The sequence below is a fragment of the Podarcis tiliguerta genome (genome assembly GCF_965153285.1).
Source record: "Podarcis tiliguerta genome assembly, chromosome: 8".
NCBI classification, from domain to species: domain Eukaryota; kingdom Metazoa; phylum Chordata; class Lepidosauria; order Squamata; family Lacertidae; genus Podarcis; species Podarcis tiliguerta.
The window spans coordinates 52,833,890-52,852,587 of NC_139541.1; the positions used below are offsets into that span (position 1 = coordinate 52,833,890).

The following is an 18,698-nucleotide window of genomic DNA, read 5'->3' on the forward strand; positions in this document are numbered from 1 at the left end:
TTCACTTGGACGACCCTCTTTTTTTATTCCACCTCGCATTTGTGAAAGACGACACACTACATGGGATTAAAGTTTTATTTATTTACTTAAAGAAAATACAAAACACCATATAGCAAACCCAGAAAATACCCATTCTATGGATAAGGATAAAAAACTACTGTACACCTTGAGCTTGGCTAAATGACCTAGTTTTTGGTCTTGAGCGTTTAGTGCAAATTTCAACATATGTAATGCTTTCCCACTTCTCTCCCATACTTGAAATGGTAATTCCTATGTGCTAAGTACTTGGTCACAGATACCAGCAGCTGCAGGTTGCAGAAGTGGAGAGTCTGTAGCCAGCAGGTTACTTGGAGCCCCCTGCCTAATTTCCTGCTTGAGGGGGGCAAAAGCCTGGAAGGAAAGACAGAGCAGGGGGAGGAGGAAGGCAAAATGGAAGGAGGGAAGACCACCACAAGCAAGCAGTTCAGACCTCTGACAAGAGTGATCTGCCCTTCTGCTTGCAGGCCAGTGGGCAGGGAGAGAAGGAGGGAGGTGAGAGGCTCTGCCCCCCTCCCACTGGCATGTGGCCCCTATCAGATTACCCTGAAGGGAATGTGGCTCTTGGCAGAATGTGGCCCTGGTCTACCCTGGTCTACAGGGTCTAAGCGACCTCGTGAGATTTGAATCTTGGTGGACTACGGAGACACTAACAGATTCAACACTTGCCTACTTTGACAAATAAAGGAAGATCAAGCAAACAACTTTAGGAGGAGTCCCATCCAAGGATGCTTGATTATATGTCCCCGGTGACCTTTGACCTTGGTCTCAGGTCAATATACACTTGCCTTGGCACTGCTCCAGCTCTGCTTCCAACCACCTTGGCTTGAATGGCTCAGGAAGGAGCCGCTCTCTGTTCCCCTAGCAGAGGGATTTGGTGAGAAGGCCTGCCTCCCACTTTGAAGTGGCCTGAGTTCATATTCCTGCAGGATAAGGCCTCTCTCACTACCTTTGGGCAATGTGTTTGCTACATCCTGCTTCCCTAGAGCAGCTAATGTCACAGGTCCCGCTCTTGTGGGGGAAGCTCACACCACCTGCCTTGCCTTAGAACGTAGAAGTCAACTAATAACATATTTGAGGGGGGAAGCCTCTCCCCCCCCAGTTTATGGGCATTGCCATTCATCTGATGTGTGTGCACTGCATCTTGTGACTGAACATGCAGGATGGGGCTGACTTGCTCCCCCTCTTTTATTCAATGGCCTTGGTTAAAACCCTGGCGTGAAAGAAGCATTCTTAGACAAAGTCACAGGCAAGTTAAAGAACTTCCATGGCCAAGGAGTCAGACTGAGAGTCAGAGGAAGTGAAGAGCAAGCCTTGGACCAGTTCCTTAGGTGGTGTTCTGGGCCTAGCGCATGCCCACACAACAGCGACAATGGTGAGACACACAAAAGTCCCCACGGAAGCCAAGAAGATGATGTGACTTCTGGGTCCAGCCAAAGCACTGGGAGAGAAGGCACCCTCAGGAGTGCTTGTGGTTGGCTGTGCTCTGCTTTTCCCGGTTGCGTTCTCCTGGTGAAAGCCTGATGTTGACAAAGTACCTGCTGATTTGGTAGAAGTGTGCATGTTTGCTTCAGCAGTTGGGAGCCCCACAGTTAACTGCCTTCCGGTACCTGTGCTGGAGCTGCTCAGAACTGGAGTCAGTTGTTCGGAGGAAGCTGGGGGAGCGGCAGATGCTGTGGTCAGCTTTGTGACTTTTGCTGTGGAATCTTCAATGATAAAATTGCTTATGGGGGAGCTGGATGGAGATGCCACCAAATCATGAGTTGATCCAGGGAACTCTTCCAGGCCTTTCCCAACAGTTGTGAGACTTCCCTCATATCTCTTTGGTCCAACAGAGGTTTGGGAAACCGTAGTGCCACTTGCATGGGTTTGGGGATGAAGGGTCGTTCCGGTCACCATCACTGCTGGTTTGGGAGTGTAAGTAGCTGTGCTAAATGTGACAGTAGTGTCAGGTGGACCCCCAGGGTGAGCTGATATGGATACAGTATCTCCCACTTGTTTGTCAAACCCAGCTGTCACTTCTGTAGGAGCGTTCATTGCATCCAGCTGCTTCATAGCCTCCTGCACCCAGACATCCTCTGGTCTTGCACAGAATTTCCGATTCATCTTAGTGATCAATCTGGACAGAGAAGGGAAACAACAGTTAAAAGGGACACGATCCAGCTCAGTTAAGTGGTTTTAAAACTCAGTGATCATCAACAGGACAGATTTAAGCACATCCGTTAGCATTGCTTAGTTAAGATATTCTTAAATATCTTTCCACATCCATTTCCATTTAACAAAAAATGGCCTTGCAAATATTCATCAACATCGTGTTGCAGAGTAGCAGAAATAAACCAAAGAGTTGCAGTGAAGCTTGGCACCCTGTCACCTCTGCACCCTAAGAAGCCACCGTCTTCCCTGCTTCACTGTTCCCTCTCCTTCCCTCTCTTCCCTCTGTGGTCTCAGCTTGTGTCGTGTTTTATATTATATACTGTATGAGGTGGAGCCCTGTCTTCTCATTGCTAATGTCTGGGGCACCATGCAAATTGATAGTACTATATATAATATACTCATAGTAATAAATGAATTTACACAGTCACCCTATAGAAGTCAGGGAGGGAAGGGTCAAACAAAAGACAGCATCACTGCAGCCATTGCTGTTTGCCATAATAACAACATCAATGTATTTTAAGCCTGTTCCTACCCTTTTTTGTTCCTGAAATCAGTTTAATCATTTATGACCTCCTTAAAGAGCTTTGGATAGGTAGAAAGAAAACTGGAAGACACACGTCTCCTGTGACAACTGCATTTAACTTCCATCTCTTCTGATGAGAAGAAAACTGGATTGTATAATAACTGGCATAGCATTAACGGCACAAGGCACTTACATTACAGAAGTCTTCATCCCACATGTCATTTTCGTATAATTTTGCAGTTTGGTCTGGTGAATGGGTCTGGATAAGTGTTGCCTGCATTCGTTTGCACAGCCTTTTCCTACTTCCGGTTGTCCTGCAGCAAGAAAACAGCACGTCGATCACTGCGTGTTTATTTGTATGCCACTTTCCCAGAAAACTGTGCCCGAAAAGGCTCACAACATATCATACGAACAATAAGCATTACTGTTCAAAAACATTAGAACGGATTGTAAGTCACCATGTCAATAAATAGAAAAAAGGCATCAGTCCATACAACGTTGTGCAAAACAATACAAATGAGCAAACCTAATTTAACAGCATAAACTAAAGAACACTGTATGCAAATAAGCTAGCCTAATAAAATGCCTGATATTAAATAGAAGAGAAAATAAACAAATACAAATCAAGTCAAAGCAGGTCAACCTAGTCCAGCATCCTGTTGTCACAGCGGCCAGATAAAACCTATGGGAAGCCCCAAATCAGGAGCTGATTGCAACAACACTCTCCTGACTAGTAGCATGCCAAACTTTGAGTCTGATTCAGAGTCCCAAGTATGTGTAGTTATTGCCATTAAGCCCAGCTGTGGCAAGGCAGGAAATGACAGCTGGGACCTGGCATGCACCCCTCTCTCCATGGCCTTGCCTTGTCCTAGATAAATCACTTGGTCTTTGGGGAACAGGGGGAGGCAGCAGTGAGCACCTTCTGAGCTTTTGCAAACATCTTCACTGATTTGAATTGCTACCAAGCAGCCACTGGGCTATATCTGAGATGCTGGTACTGGTAATCTATACAGCTTGGAACCAGGATACCTAAAATATCATCTTGCTGTGCATTTACCTAACAAATCACTGCACTCATATCAGGGACCATAACCAACAGCAGCTCATCAAGAGGTCCATTCTGCATGGTGTCAGAATCAGGCCTTTATGCTTTGGAACAGACTCCCATTACATATCAGCCACTTGCCGTCTCTATTGTCGTTCTAACCCCTATTGAAGATCTTCCCTTTACAACAAGCCTTTTCGATAGAGATTTTATCCCACTCTGAATCAGTAATGGAAGTGTTTTTATGTACATTTTTGTTGTTGATGCTTTCATTGTTAAATTGCTTTTGAATGCTTTATATATTATATTTATACCCCCCCTTCCTGCAAATAACTCAAGGTGGTGTACCTGGCTCTCACCCTCCTCGTTTTATTCTTACAACAACCCTGTGAGGCAGGTTAGGCTCAGATGCAGCAACTGGTCACCCAGTGCGTTTCATGGCTAAACCCTGGCCTCCCAGGTCCTGGTCAGACACTCTAACCACTATGCAACACTGGCTGTCATGGGATTTATAAATGAAAAGAATGAATGAATGAATGTTTTCAAAGGCTCCACTGCTTTCAGGGCAGGATGCTCACACATCTATGTGGTCTATTGCTTAAAGTTCTAGCATGCTTAATTCAGATGTAGTAGTAAACTATGGCCTGATCAAACTAGGAAGTGATGGAGGAAATCAGTGTGGATGACAAGAGAACTTTTTTACAGTTGATTTTATCATTTTAGCTCATTTTTAGTTTCATTGCATTGAGTCTCTTGTACACTGCTTAGAGGCAACTGTTGTTAAGCGTTATACAAATTGTCAGAACGATAAATAAAGTTTAGGAAGCACACAAGCCCAAGGCTTCAGATGGCCAAACTATACTTTGCCATGACACGTTTCCAATTTCAAACCAGAGAACGATTATATAAAATCGTTTCCATATTCAAAACAGCTGCAGGTTGCACAACTCTCTTGAATTCTTGTTGCAGAAAATGTGCCTTGAATTCTGGTTGCATTAGGAAAAAGGATCATGTGAGAAAGATTTGCCAGCATAGACTTTGATTGCCCAACTCTTTCCTCTTTGATGAGCAATCTCATTATTTTATTTTTGAAACCGAGTAGCTGTGCCTGTTAACACCACTGAGCCAACCCAAATGTCAGGCTAACAAAAGAAATGGCCATGACTTCCGAGATACACATCAGCAGCTAGCCTTGCAGGGGACCCTTGTGCCCCTATGGAGCAGAAGCAGGAAACTGTGCTTGCTATTTCTGTGAAATTTAGAGGCACCTGGCTGAGGTCTGCCCTGTTCACAGACTCTCTGTGAGACTAGAGCAGGCATTGGGTTCTCATAATGGGGGAAGGAGTTTCAAAGTGCCCTCATAGTGTAGGGTTACCAGACGTCCCCGTTTCCTGGGGACAGTCCCCGGATTTGCAAATAAGTCTCCAGACAAATTCCATCCCTGGAATGTCCCTGGATTTCGTCTAATGTCCCCGGGAAACGCAGCAGTGGCAGTCTCAGCAGCCCAGAGCAGTTGGCTCTGGCTGGCAACAGGAGCTGCTCAGAAGTCCCCACATGGTGGTGGTGCAGGGGCTCTAAGACGAGCTTCCGGGCTGCCTCCACTTGCCCTGACCCCAGCAACTAAGCTGTGAAGGGAAGTTTCATGCTGCCTATGGGAACAGCCTCCCAACTCCTACTTGTGTGCAAGCAGGAGCAGGGTGGGGATCTCTCAGCTGTGAAGGGAGGCTTCATGCTGCCTATCAGAGCTTAAGTGCAAGCAGGAGGGGGCAGGGATCTCTCAGTTAGGCAACGGGAAGCCTCCCCAGTTGAGGGATCCCCGCCCCCTCCTGCTTGCACGCAAGTAGGAATGGGATTGGGGCTGCTCCGATGGGAAGGAAGGCATCGTGCTGCCCGAGCCTCGCTGCTGCTGCCACTCTCGGCCCTCCTTCTCCGCCTTCCATGCCTGACCCATCATGCATCACTTCCCCACCACTGAAGAACCAAAAACTCAGGGGCTGCCCAGGCTCCAGGAGAAAGGAGATAGAAGCTGGGGAAGAAAGGGGAAACGTGGTGGTTGAGGTCAAGGCAGCAGCTGCCCCTCTGCCACCGCCATCGCTGCAGCATCAACGTCCCAAACTTACTTACTTACCGTATTTTTTGCTCTATAAGACTCACTTTTTCCCTCCTAAAAAGTAAGGGGAAATGTGTGTGCGTCTTATGGAGCGAATGCAGGTTGTGCAGCTATCCCAAAAGCTAGAACAGCAAGTGGGTTGCTGCTTTCACTGCGCTGCGATCCCTCTTGCTGTTCTGGCTTCTGAGATTCAGAATATTTTTTTTCTTGTTTTCCTCCTCCAAAAACTAGGTGCGTCTTGTGGTCTGGTGTGTCTTATAGAGCGAAAAGTACGGTACTTACTTACTTACTTACTTACTTACTTACTTACTTACTTACTTTATTTATTTATTTGAAGTGTCCCCGGATTCATTGCAAAGAATCTGGTAACCTTATCATAGTGTTCAATTCAACCTTTTCTCAGGGCAAACTGTGAGGAAATGATTCTGCAGATTTGCAGATGATTTATTGCATCACATAAAGAGCTGGAAGGGAGCTTAGAGACAGAGCCAGCCTTATGATTAGGCAAACTGAGGCAGCTACCTCAGGAGGAGGTGGAATCTTGAGACAGCAAATCCTGCCCGTGTGCCTGCCTACTGCCACACCATGCTGCCCGCTGCTGCAGAAACGAGAAGCCACAGTGGCAGGGGACTCTGAGCTGCTGCCGCTGCTGCCGCTACTTCTCCACTGTCTCTGGCAGTAGGGATGGGAGACACTCAGGGTGGTGCTGAAGTACCACAGTGTCTCAAGGCAGTGTCTATAATGCAGAATGCAGCCCCTCTCCAGCCTCTTCTTAACCTTCATCCAATTTTGTGGGTGCCAAAGTGTCTCCTCAGCACCCTTATCATTGTGCAATTCACACAGAAACAAACCTACCAGGAAGTCATTCTAGGACATTGTCTCAAATTGTCAACCATACAAGGTCCCCACATTTTAGCTACCTATCACTTTTAGTTTTCCTTCTGGAAACAAACAAACAAACAAACAAACAAAACACCACCTGAGGCATAAAATGTCCCTGAAATGCATCAAATTTTGCCATTAGGGTGTTTTCATTACCCCAAACAATGTTAACATGTTTTCATAGTAAAATGTTCAGGGACCAGTCCTCAAAGAGCACTGAGGTCAAACAAGCTTGACAATCCAGGAATAAACTAACTTTGCAGTCACATCTCCAAGGACCCATTGTTGCCTAGGACACACCTTTGGTGAAACTGTTTTCACCCATTTTACAGAAAGCAAGGCAGCTTATGGCTACAGAGGCAGTGTCAACAGTTTGGCACACACAGGGAGATAAAAGGTAAGATTGCCCAGCACAGACACATTTTCAATGGAATTCTGAGGCAAGAACAGCCACCCCTAATCTGCTTCAAGAACTAGTAGTACAGATCTAAAAGCTGGCACTCACTGTGAGATCAGGGTTGCTGCTTTTTCAACCATGTCCTGGATTGCAGCTGCCAGCAGCTTGGTTTTTAGCCATTGATTAGCAACATTTATCCTGCTGCAGGAGACGCACCCCCCTCCTGCACCTTAAAAAGGTAAAGGTACCCCTGCCCGTACGGGCCAGTCTTGACAGACTCTAGGGTTGTGCGCCCATCTCACTCAAGAGGCCGGGGGCCAGCGCTGTCCGGAGACACTTCCGGGTCACGTGGCCAGTGTGACAAGCTGCATCTGGCGAGCCAGCGCAGCACACGGAAACGCCGTTTACCTTCCCGCCAGTAAGCGGTCCCTATTTATCTACTTGCACCCAGGGGTGCTTTCGAACTGCTAGGTTGGCAGGCGCTGGGACCGAGCAGCGGGAGTGCACCCCACCGCGGGGATTCGAACCGCCGACCTTTCGATCGGCAAGCCCTGGGTGCTGAGGCTTTTACCCACAGCGCCACCCGCGTCCCATTAAAATGGGGTCTGTTGGAGGAATCGCATCCCTCTGTGACTAGGAGAGTGGATTCATGCACCCCAGGTTATGATGTCCTCTGGAGGGGCAGCATTCCTGTTGAGATACAACAGGCAACTGATATCTGTATTCCCCAGAAACAATTGAAGGTATTTTTTGTTTCGACAGGCTTCTCCAGCTGGATGAAGAGGAATCTGCCTTAGGTGTTCGTTCTGTGCTGTTTTTAAATATATACTCAGCTGTTTTCCTACTGCTTACAATATTCTCTTAGCTGTTTTTAAGAATGTGTCTGAAAATCACCTTGGGACAGAGCTACACAAAGTGATTCACAGATGATGAAATAATAACTGCAATAAGCTGAACATGTTCATCTGGAACAGTGCAGGTATTGTCGTAAGGCAGAGGTTGAAAGGAAGAGCAGGGCTGTTTGCCGTCTGGAGGGTGGGGTGCTTTATCAAGGTCTTCGTCTGTAGCTCCTGGACTGGCCAGGTAGGACTGAGCTTCTGGGTTATCGATTAATCTGGAACATACACCTCTCCGAAAGAGTTTCAGCTACTTGGGAAATACCCACCTATGGCTCTGGAGAATTGCACAAGGGGAGATAGGCAAGCACAGCCAAGATTGCCCCACCTTGATCTTGGGAGATACTGCTTTAACCTAAATGCAAACTAGGTGTAGGATGCTAATTTCCCCACAACACAAAGTGCCTGCAGTGGGATTTTGAATAGCTGGAGGCATGAATATTCTGCAGATTCACCCTTGTGGAATCTGGCCTCTGCCTTCAAGAGATTCACTCAGCAATCAGTGATCCCAGCTAGATTTGGCTTTTGCACAACAGTTGTTTAGGGCCCCATTCAAGGACGACTGTGTGATATCCAGCCCATATGGAATGGATAATTTATTGTTATTTATATAATGCTCACAGAAGCGGTTAAACAACAGCTCTCGGAGGAGATCACAATCTAAATGGGTGAAAGCACAGGGGGAAAGTGAAACTGAGCCCCCCCTTTTTTTTAAATTACCATGCCAACCCAAGAGAATGTACACAGAGCCCTGCTGGATCCAGCCGGTGGCCCACATCCTGTTCTCACAGTGGCCAACCAGATGCCTGTGGGAAACCCGTAACCCCAAACACAAGAGCATGTGCCACTCCTGTGGCTTCCAGCAACTGGTATTCAAAAGCATTGATGCTTCTGACCATGGAGGCAGAGCAGAGCCATCATGCCTAGTAGCTAGTGATAGTGCTTTATCCACCATGAATTTATCCACCAATCCTCTTGGACAATTGGACACGCTAGGTGCATTTAAACACTTAAATGACAGGCAATGTCAGGGACAATATGTACATAAATGAGATGAACTCAATTTCCATACTCAAACTGCCCAAACCATATCAAAACAGAGGGATGCCCAAAAAATGCCCAAGAGTGCTTTTCTTTTTTTTTACCAGCTCTAGATGGTATGCCAACTGAAACCATTGTGGGCCACACAGCCTGACCATGCAGTGGTCCATGCACTGGTAGCCTCAAGACTTGATTCCTGCAGTGGCCAGGCTGCTCACAGGAGCAGACTGCAGGCAACAGTTCGAAGGTTCTTGTGTTAATCCACAAAGCCTTGGGCCGGAAACACCTGAAAAACTGTCTGTTCCCTTGTGTGCATGTTTGACCGTTTGACCCCAATCACTGAGATCATCTGATGGGGCTCTTTGGATGAATCTCTATGCCTTGAAATTTGGTTGGCCTTTAGCATGGACTGAGTATTTAGTGTGGAAGGCCCTGCCCTGTGGAACTGTCTTTGGCAGCATTAATCCCTGCCTTCTTTCAATCCTCTTCTGAAAACCACACTCTTTAGGCAAGCCTTTGCAATATGAACTTCCCTTTCTAACCAATCTACTGTCAGAGACTGGCTGGATGATGAAGAGCAGTGGGAGACGCCAGCCCAAAATTCCCCAGGGATGACACGGAGGAAGAAGACTTAGACCCACAACACTGGTCGTGGGACACTGAGGACAGGTCTGAGGAGGGGACAAGCTGATAGGTGGTAGAAGCAGCTGGCCTGAGTGAACACGGAGAGTCTTCATATTGACATTTTGTGGGTGGTCCTGCCTGTCTGACAGCCCTGGCATCTACTGATGTTTTAAATTATGTTTTACAGGCCAATTTTATTACATTTTGTATGTTTCGTAAGCCACCTTGATACGCTTGAAAATTGTGTTTTGTAAATATTTAAACAAAAAAATCCGTTTGAGTAACAATATCCTAGGAAACCCTCCCCTCTAACACACACATTTGAAAAAAGTTGGGTTCTTTAAACTATATTTTTATCCAGAAAATTATCATGTTTTACAAGCAGCAAAGTTAAAAAAAGAACCAACATAATTGTGACACCAACTAGCACGCTGAAGTGCCAGCAGAGACAAATATAATCTTATCTGGACCCTGGAAAGATGTGTTTATCCCTGGACAAGTCCCTTCCCTACAAAGGCGCCAGCTGGGTTTCCTGAGCACACCTAAAATAAACTCAGCCAGCATCTTTAACCAGTTAGGAGGAGAACAGGAGTTGAGCAGAGAGCCTGATGGAAGTGAGGAGGAAAGTAGGGGGGAGAGGGGAGGACAAAGGGCTCAGCTTACCTCCCCTCCTTGAATTGCAACAGCAAGGCCTTGCAGAATTTGAAAGGGCCTGGGGATCTGACCTCAGGGGGTGTCTCTGCATTCCAAAGAACAACAGAGGAGAAATTGGATTCACTGTAACCGACATAAGAGGGACACCCCTTTTCTCTGCCTAGCCTGACCCTTGGCTACAGCTGAATAAAATGTGGGGAGGGGAGTGTCCTGACCTAGCTGGGTCCTGAGTTGCAGACAAACATCCATATAAACAGAGCTGCCATGGACACAGAGACCAGCAACACCCAAGGCCAGTCCGAGGTCCAGTCCCAGGTAAACAGTGGTTCAAGCAAGGGCTCAGGAAAGATGCAAGTCAAGGGGCAGTCCAAGGTCTCATTCCACGCAAGTAGAGGGCCAGGTACAAGGTAAAAAGCAGCTCTTCCCACCTGATACTGGGGCTTTTCTACTACAGCTTGCTGGACCCACACCCAGGCGAATCCCATTAGTTGTTGTCAAAGGGGAGATCTCCACGGGCTGTCCACCTAGCATCCTTGTCCCGGAGTCCTAACTTGTCCTTGTTCACAGATCTCGTTGGGTCCTGGGCTTCACTAAGTAGTGGGAGCTCCACATTGGCCTCTGATTGTGGACTCCTCCACATGAGGCAAGACAGGCAGGAATGTGGATGGTTGAGCAATGCTGGTTCAGATTAATTGCCTGTTCTTAATCCTCCCCAGCCCAAGACAAATCCCTGCTGTTCTCTGTGAGAAGTAGCATCCTGCAGTGGCCGCGATGGCAGGAAGAACTCATCAATAAAGGCTGCCAATTGTTTCTCACTACTAAAAGTTATATTTTGATGCAGGGTGGGGAACAGAGACCAAACCCATATTTCAAAAATGTTTATTTTGCTAAATTTGTTTGTTTTTGTTTTTGCAAGAGATGCCTAGCTCAATATGCACAAAGTAACCAAGACCTGACAGCTGGCGTTGTTTGCTGGCGAACTCAACTCATTTGCGTCTGCTTCACACAGTCACACTGCTGGGTGACCCTGGGCTAGTCACACTTCCTTGAAGTCTCTCAGCCCCACTCACCTCACAGAGTGTTTGTTGTGGGGGAGGAAGGGAAAGGAGAATGTTAGCTGCTTTGAGACTCCTTAAAGGGAGTGAAAGGCAGGATATCAAATCCAAACTCTTCTTCTTCTTCTTCACACACAGCAGCAAACAAATAGACTGAATAACCAGTCCGAGGTCCAATCCCAACTCTCAATATCCCTGAACAATCCATGTTTCTGCAAATACACATACGGTCAAACATGCACACAAATACTTTTAAGATATGCACTAGAAAGCGTGAGGCTCCTTCATCCCAGTTCATGCAGACAAATGGTAGCACAGCAGACACTTTAAATTAAATCACACTGAGGACTCTTTGCTATTCAGCATCCTGATCTGCTTGCACAAAGCTTACACAGAGGCTAGACTATGTATTGAGCATTTGTTAACAAATATTATTATGGGGCAGTTATAGGACAATGAGCATTCATTCTAATTGGCGTGGGGTGGTGGTGCTGACATGTCTTCCCATTTATCTTTAGTTCACCCCACACTTTTCAGTACAGTTCCCTGTTACTCTCCTGTCACTTTCCTAAGCACTAAAAGTCGGGGGGGGGGGCCTTTTTATTTCATTTTAAGAAAGTGGGTTTGTTGTACAAAATGGTGACATTCTGGAGGCACCATTCTTCATCTTGTGGTTTTGGCTAGCCTACCACAAAGCACAGTAGGTTAAAAGCCATTCAATCAATGTTAAAAGCCATTCAATCAAGTCTCAAGGGTGCTAGATGTGAGCAGCTGCCCTCAGGGGGAAGCCTCACCATGTGGCTACACTTAGAATCATAGAGTTGGAAGGGATCCCCAAGGGTCTCCTAGCCCAACCCCACTTCAAAAAGGACCCATCCTACCAAATGGTCCGGGGAATCAGGGTCTCTGATAGATTATCTGCCCTGTTATAATTTCATCAGAGTGGTTTAATAATCAATCCCTCTTCACAGGAAACTCTGGGAATGGTAGCTCTGTGAAGGGAATAGTAGTCTCCTAAAAACTTTCAGCATCCTTAACAAACTACAGCTCCCATAATTCTTTGGCAGAAGCCGTGACTTGTTAAAGTGGTATCATTGCAGTTGAAATGTATGTTGTGAATGCAGCCTTAATCTGGTTTGTGTCCCTTGAACACAAGTGGACCAGCAAGTCTGTTCCGTCTTATAACCATGTGGATATTTTAAGCAATTTTCACATACACACACTTAATTTTAATTTATTCAATTTCTATACTGCTTTTCCTCCCAAAGGATCCCAGAGTGACAAACAACAACAAAGCAATAAAAACACCTTAATAACATCTTTTTAAAAACTCCAATACCGATACTGTATCTTTCAAGCAGCTAGAAATGATTTTTGAACAGAAAGGCAAAAAGAGCTAGAAAACCCCCGAACCACCTTATAAAGAAAAGAAACTAAAACCAGGATGTTAGAACAAATGAACCACAACCTGAGAAGTTCACATACATGCAATCCAATCTAGACATGTGATCCAATGGGAACCGTCGGATGAAGACCAGAGAGGTTTGCTTCCAGTTCTGGAGCAAACCAAAATCCTCTCCCATTCCTAACTACCATTCCCATCAGCCTCAGTCAGCTGGGCTCTCAGATGCTACAGTTAACAGTATCATGGCTGTGCTGGCTGCAGCTCCTGGAAAGTGTAATACCAAACACCTGTAAAGCAACAAGCTGGCAAAAGCTGCTCTTACAGGGTAAGGGAAGCTGAGCCCTCCCCCCTTCCCCCACCAGGGCTCCTCTTGCTACATCAGCTCAGGTACTTTTCTCCTCAGTCCAGCCATTTCCAGAATCAGAGGTGGCTGTGAGAAAAGCACCTGAGGCGATGGAACAAAGGGTGCAAAGGTGTGTGAGAGAGTTCAGCACCCCTCACCCAAGCACCTCTTCCTATGCTAAAATCAAAATGCTTGGTGTTTGCAGACGTTCACACACTTTTAAATTACCATATTTTTCACTCTATAAGATGCACCAGACCACAAGACGCACCTAGTTTTTGGAGGAGGAAAACAAGAAAAACAATATTCTGAATCTCAGAAGCCAGAACAGCAAGAGGGATCGCTGTGCAGTGAAAGCAGCAATCCCTCTTGCTGTTCTGGCTTCTGAGATAGCTGCACAGCCTGCATTCACTCCATAAGACGCACACACATTTCCCCTTACTTTTTAGGAGGGAAAAAGTGAGTCTTATAGAGCAAAGAATATGGTATGTCCCTCTGAGATGGGGGCTAATGGATGAACAAAAGGGGATCTGGCAAGTCCCAAAGAGACTGAAAGGAAAAACACCCACCATCCATTACTCAACGGTTTGGAGATCGAATTGCCCTTTCTACATCTGAGCATATATCTTTATAATCATTAGTCTCATTTGAATATCATTGGAATTAATGGATTTTTCTTATTTTTAATGTGAGCTAACAATGTCTCTCCCCCCCCCCCACTTTGTTAATTTACAAAATCCAGCATCCCACCCATCACCTTGACATAAGAACATAAGAGCATAAGACAGGTCTGCTGGATCAGGCCAATGACCCATCTCTCTGCACAGTGACCAGTCAGATCCTTGTTGGAAGTCTGCAAACTGGACATAAGCGCAACAGCACTCTGCCCACCTGAGATTCCCAGACGCATGAGGCCTCTGGCCATTAATAGCCTTGCCCTCCATGAATTTGTCCAATCCTCTTTTAAAGCCATCCAAGTTGGTAGCCATCATTGCCTCCATAGCTTCAATATGCTCTGGTTGAAGAAGGAATTTCTTTTGTTTATCCTGAATCTCCCAACATTCAGCTTCATTGTACATCCACCAATTTGAGCGTTACGAGGGGGGGGGGGACTTTTCTCTGTGCACCTTCAAAGTGCCATGTTATAAACTTCTATCACGTTGCCAATCGCTTGCCTTTTCTCTAAGCTAAAAAGACTCAAACCCTTGCGCTTGAATGGAGTGGGGTGAACATAGCTGAGCCCACTGCATCTGCTTTCCCCCCCGGCCCATTTGGAAATACAAGAGAGAAAAGGTGCCATGTTGCCTACGCAGTTAGAGAAAGGGAAACAGAAACAAAACGCACTCAGGCACCTTTCGCCTAGATGGCTGGCAAGTACAAAAGCAGTGGGGTGACTCACAAGTGTACGGCCTTTTCTAAAAATTAATAAATTAATCTGCTGGTGGTTCAATTACCATGGTCCCAAGCACCTTAAAGGTAACTCAGGATTGCCACCTTTTTAATTGCTATTGCTCCTGTGCCTTAAAAAGCAAATTCAACAGAAATTCAGTGGGTGGTGATTTTCCTGATAGGGAAATAAGAAGAGGTGGTGTGAAAGTTTCAGCAGTGGACCACTGTTAAAGAGAGAGGAGCAATGCTGGGGGCTGGGTTGGGTGGTAGTGACCCTTCCCCATGTTGCCCTACAACTCCCATCAGCAGCTCCCAAACACCTGGAAGGCAGCAGGTTGGCAAGAGCTGCCAGTGGTTCTCAACACAGGCTGGAGCCCTCATCACCGTTACATTATTATTATTATTATTATTATTCATTGTTATCATGTATTCTTATATCATTCTTGTTTTGAAAACATTCTAAAAACATTCGTCTTAAGGTGAGCCTACCAAGATGTTTAGAAAGTTGAGTTTCTGCGAGTTTTAATTTGTCTTTAGTCTACTGTTATATTGACTTTTCAAAAGTCTTAAATCACTGTAGTTAATTTTTCTTATTGATAATTTAATTATTCTATCTTTTTTGGAAAACTATTTTGAGCTTTCTTTGTTTCTTTTACAATCAAGCAGCGTATAAATTTTATGCAATAAAATAAATATCACTTTGGGGGCACAACAACAACAACAACAACGGTTTATTTGTATATCACTTTTTGGCCCCTCAATATGCTGGACGGATTAATACAGTACAAAACACACCCACACAAGCAGTCACTCAAAGCCAGGTAAAAGAGCAAATCACCAAATGCCCCTCTCCAATCACTGCCCTGTTCTACCCAACTATTAGGGCGGCTTCTACAGTTTTATTTTACAAAACAAAGCAACGGGTCCATTGAATAAGAAGAAAAGTAAGCTCAGCACCAAACAACCAGCCAATCGATTAAAAGCAGCCGATCTAAAACGTGTTTTGGTAAACCGCTGGAGGCTTTTCCTTACGATCAAGCGGAATACACATTTCATGAACTGAATAACCAACAGATAAAACGGATCCCGTGTGAGCAGTGAAAAAGCCACCCTCTTGCCCACTTCCTCGAGAGGAAACCCCCATGTGTTCCAGGGGACGCCCTGCCCAGGTTGCTGGGGACTCTCTCCCCGATGGGGTCTCTCGCTCTCTCCCCGATGGGGTCTCACCTGCCGCTTGGACGTGCCACGTCGAGGCGATGGCCACTGCCGCCACCACCCAGCCCAGCGCCACCAGCAGAGGGTCCCGCATGCTCCTGCCCCGGCGGCTAAGGCGGGCGCTCCTAAGCCCGATGGGCACCTCGCAGAACCACCAGCAGCAGCGCCATTCCCTGATTCTGCGCCTTCTTCCTCCTTTCCCTCCCCCTCCCCTCCCTTCCCGAGGGCGGCACGCCTCCCTTGGCAGCCCAAGTCCGACCTCTGGGAAAATCCAGGCGATTCTCTCGGGGATGGTTGATTGGGTTGGCGGCAGCAACGGCAGTCACGCTCCTTGCTTGGCCCCTCGCCACCTCTTCGGGGTTTGCCCCGGTACTTTTTGCAAGTTAGGGGCGCGCGCGACAGAAACCTTGCTAGCTAGAAAGGGTTTGGAATAGAACCAGATAGATCCATCAAAATCTAAATGTAGGTACGTGTGTTCATAAGGATCCAGAAACAGCAATGCTTTGAGACAAACGGGACCCGTCCCCTAATATGATGTTGTTTTGTTAAGTGCTCCTGTTTAGTGTTTCAGCCAATCATGCCCTCTCTCGTGGCCTGGGGCTCCATTGCAGTAAACCAACAGAGTCAATTTCCGTTTATATGAAATCTACCACAGGTGGCACAGACCTGGATTCAATTACCATGCATGGCCTCAAGTCGTGGTGCTGTGGTCTAAACCACTGAGCCTCTTCTGCTTGTCATCAAAAGGTTGGTGGTTCAAATCCCCACGACAGAGTGAGCTCCCTTTGCTCTGTCCCAGCTCCTGCCAACCTAGCAGTTTGAAAGCACGCCAGTGCAAGTAGATAAATAGGTACGGCTGCGGTGGGAAGGCAAACAGCATTTCCGTGCGCTCTGGTTCCCGTCATGGTGTCCCGTTGCGCCAGAAGTGGTTTAGTCATGCTTGGCCACATGACCTGGAAAGTTGTCTGTGGACAAACGCCGGCTCCCTTGGCCTGAAAACAAGATGAGTGCTGCAAACCCATAGTCACCTTTGACCGGACTTAACCCTTCATAGTTCCTTTGCCTTTTACCTTTTACATACCAGCACCCAGGGTGGGGATCTCCACCTGAAAGGAGTTTTGGCCTACTGTGTTTCAAGAAATTCCCAACATGTGTGTTTGAAGTGTTGGGTGTTTGAAGTGAAGTGTCTGAAGATGTGAACATGAATCAGAATCAGAAAAAAATATTTATTTGCATCAGCCACTAGCCATAGCAATAAAATAAAATACAGTGTATGGAAGGTAGAGGTAAAAACTTAACTATACAAAATACATTCTGGAGGTTTACATCCATAATCAAATAATAGATCTTATTCTACTGGTCCCTGCTAAAAAAATTGCAGTTTTTGCTGTCACCTGGTCATCTTGATCTTGTAGAAGAAAGGACACAGTAGCAATGGTTGAGCAACCCGATATGGACATTAGTAGAGGGGAAATAACCTCATACCTTTATAAAGAGTGCAAGCTAGAAGCACATGAGCCACTGACTCAATACTCCACATGGACATAACCATTTTCCCAGCAGAATTTTTTGAAATCGACCCTCAAGTACAGCTGAAGGCAGTATATTTAATCTTGCGTACGTGAAAGCACATCTGTATTTAGGAATTGTTAAATTTTGCAAATAGGGTGCCAACGTATCAAAATGATGAGGTGGAAAATAATAATACCATGGACAAGATTTCTTTATTGTGGCCAGATTATTCTGCCGCTTGATATCATATAGGTGCTGTCTAATTAAATTATTTGCTTTACTGAAGCCCAGTGTTAAAAGCTGTTGTGGTGATAAACCAGGAAAGTAAAGCTTTTGGATGACAATTTTAGTCCAAGCGCTCTCATGACAATCTTGTGATACTAAGAGTAGTAGACTGGTGGGGTTTAAATTTAGCCAAAGCCAATAATAAAATGTCCTACACCAAATCTGTCATTCAACAGAGGGGATATTAGCTTCCAAGTGCAATGAAGCATTTGGAACTCAGGATGGAACAGGGGGAAAAAATGCCTTAGGAACTTAGATTGAACAGCTTCTGTAGATCTAAGGTGAGGGCCCGTCCAAATCTGAGCCCCATATAATAACTGTGCTGGGGTTTAGCTTTAAACACTTCAAGGGCTGACAGTATGTGATTGCAACTTTTTGTATGGAAAAAGCTTTTCAGAATTTTAGCGCTTTGAGACGCTTTCTCCTTTGCATATTTCTGATGTGGATGCAAACGTGAATCTTAAGCCCTAGGACCTTCCAACATTTTTATGAACTGCTGTGAGACTGTCAATTGTACAGAAACAGAAAGCTCTACAGGACCTGGAACTTTCTCTTTGGTACAACAACTTTTGAAATATTGCCAACCTCCCTTGAGAACCTTACAAGGTATGGAGTCACCAAATGCCTTCCATGCACTTTGGGGGCATGTTATTATGTACTGATTTGCAACAGCAGCCGCTGGCAGCATCTCTCAAAGCTTGGAATACTAAAAGAAATTAATTCAACATGAAAATAGAAATACTGAAGTGTTATGCTGTGTGACGGAACCTGTCGTCTTTGTAATACATCCTTGTTTTCTTTTGGTTTGATTTTTGGAGGTATACTGATATTTCTGAAGTGAACACTTGAATTTTCGTTTTGTCCTCAATTGTTCTTCTATTCTTGCTGAAATTTGAAAGACCAAAGTCTGCCCCCACACTATACCATTAAAGCACATTTGAAGTACATTATTTCCCTCAAAGAATTATGGGTACTGTAGTACCCAGAGTTAGAGTTCACAAATTACAATACCCAGAATTCTTTGGGCACAGTGTGTACACAGCCTCTGTGTTTTCCCACATGTCAGCATTCTGTACTCACCAAGCATGCTCAGCCCTCAATGTGCTGTTTTGAGCTCCTCCCCCTTTAGAGA

General features: G+C 45.8%; 1 protein-coding gene across 1 annotated transcript; it reads right to left on the reverse strand.

Annotated features, from left to right (window-relative positions):
• Window positions 1–61: 61 nt before the first annotated feature.
• On the reverse strand, window positions 62–15,985 carry CX3CL1 (C-X3-C motif chemokine ligand 1). The gene is made up of 3 exons (XM_083452957.1): window positions 15,782–15,985; window positions 2,907–3,027; window positions 62–2,155 (listed from the first exon to the last, which is right to left on the reverse strand). Exons 1-3 carry the CDS (start codon window positions 15,861–15,863, stop codon window positions 1,291–1,293), a joined length of 1,068 nt encoding a protein of 355 aa, XP_083309083.1. The 5' UTR covers window positions 15,864–15,985; the 3' UTR covers window positions 62–1,290.
• Between the last annotated feature and the right edge of the window lie 2,713 nt (window positions 15,986–18,698).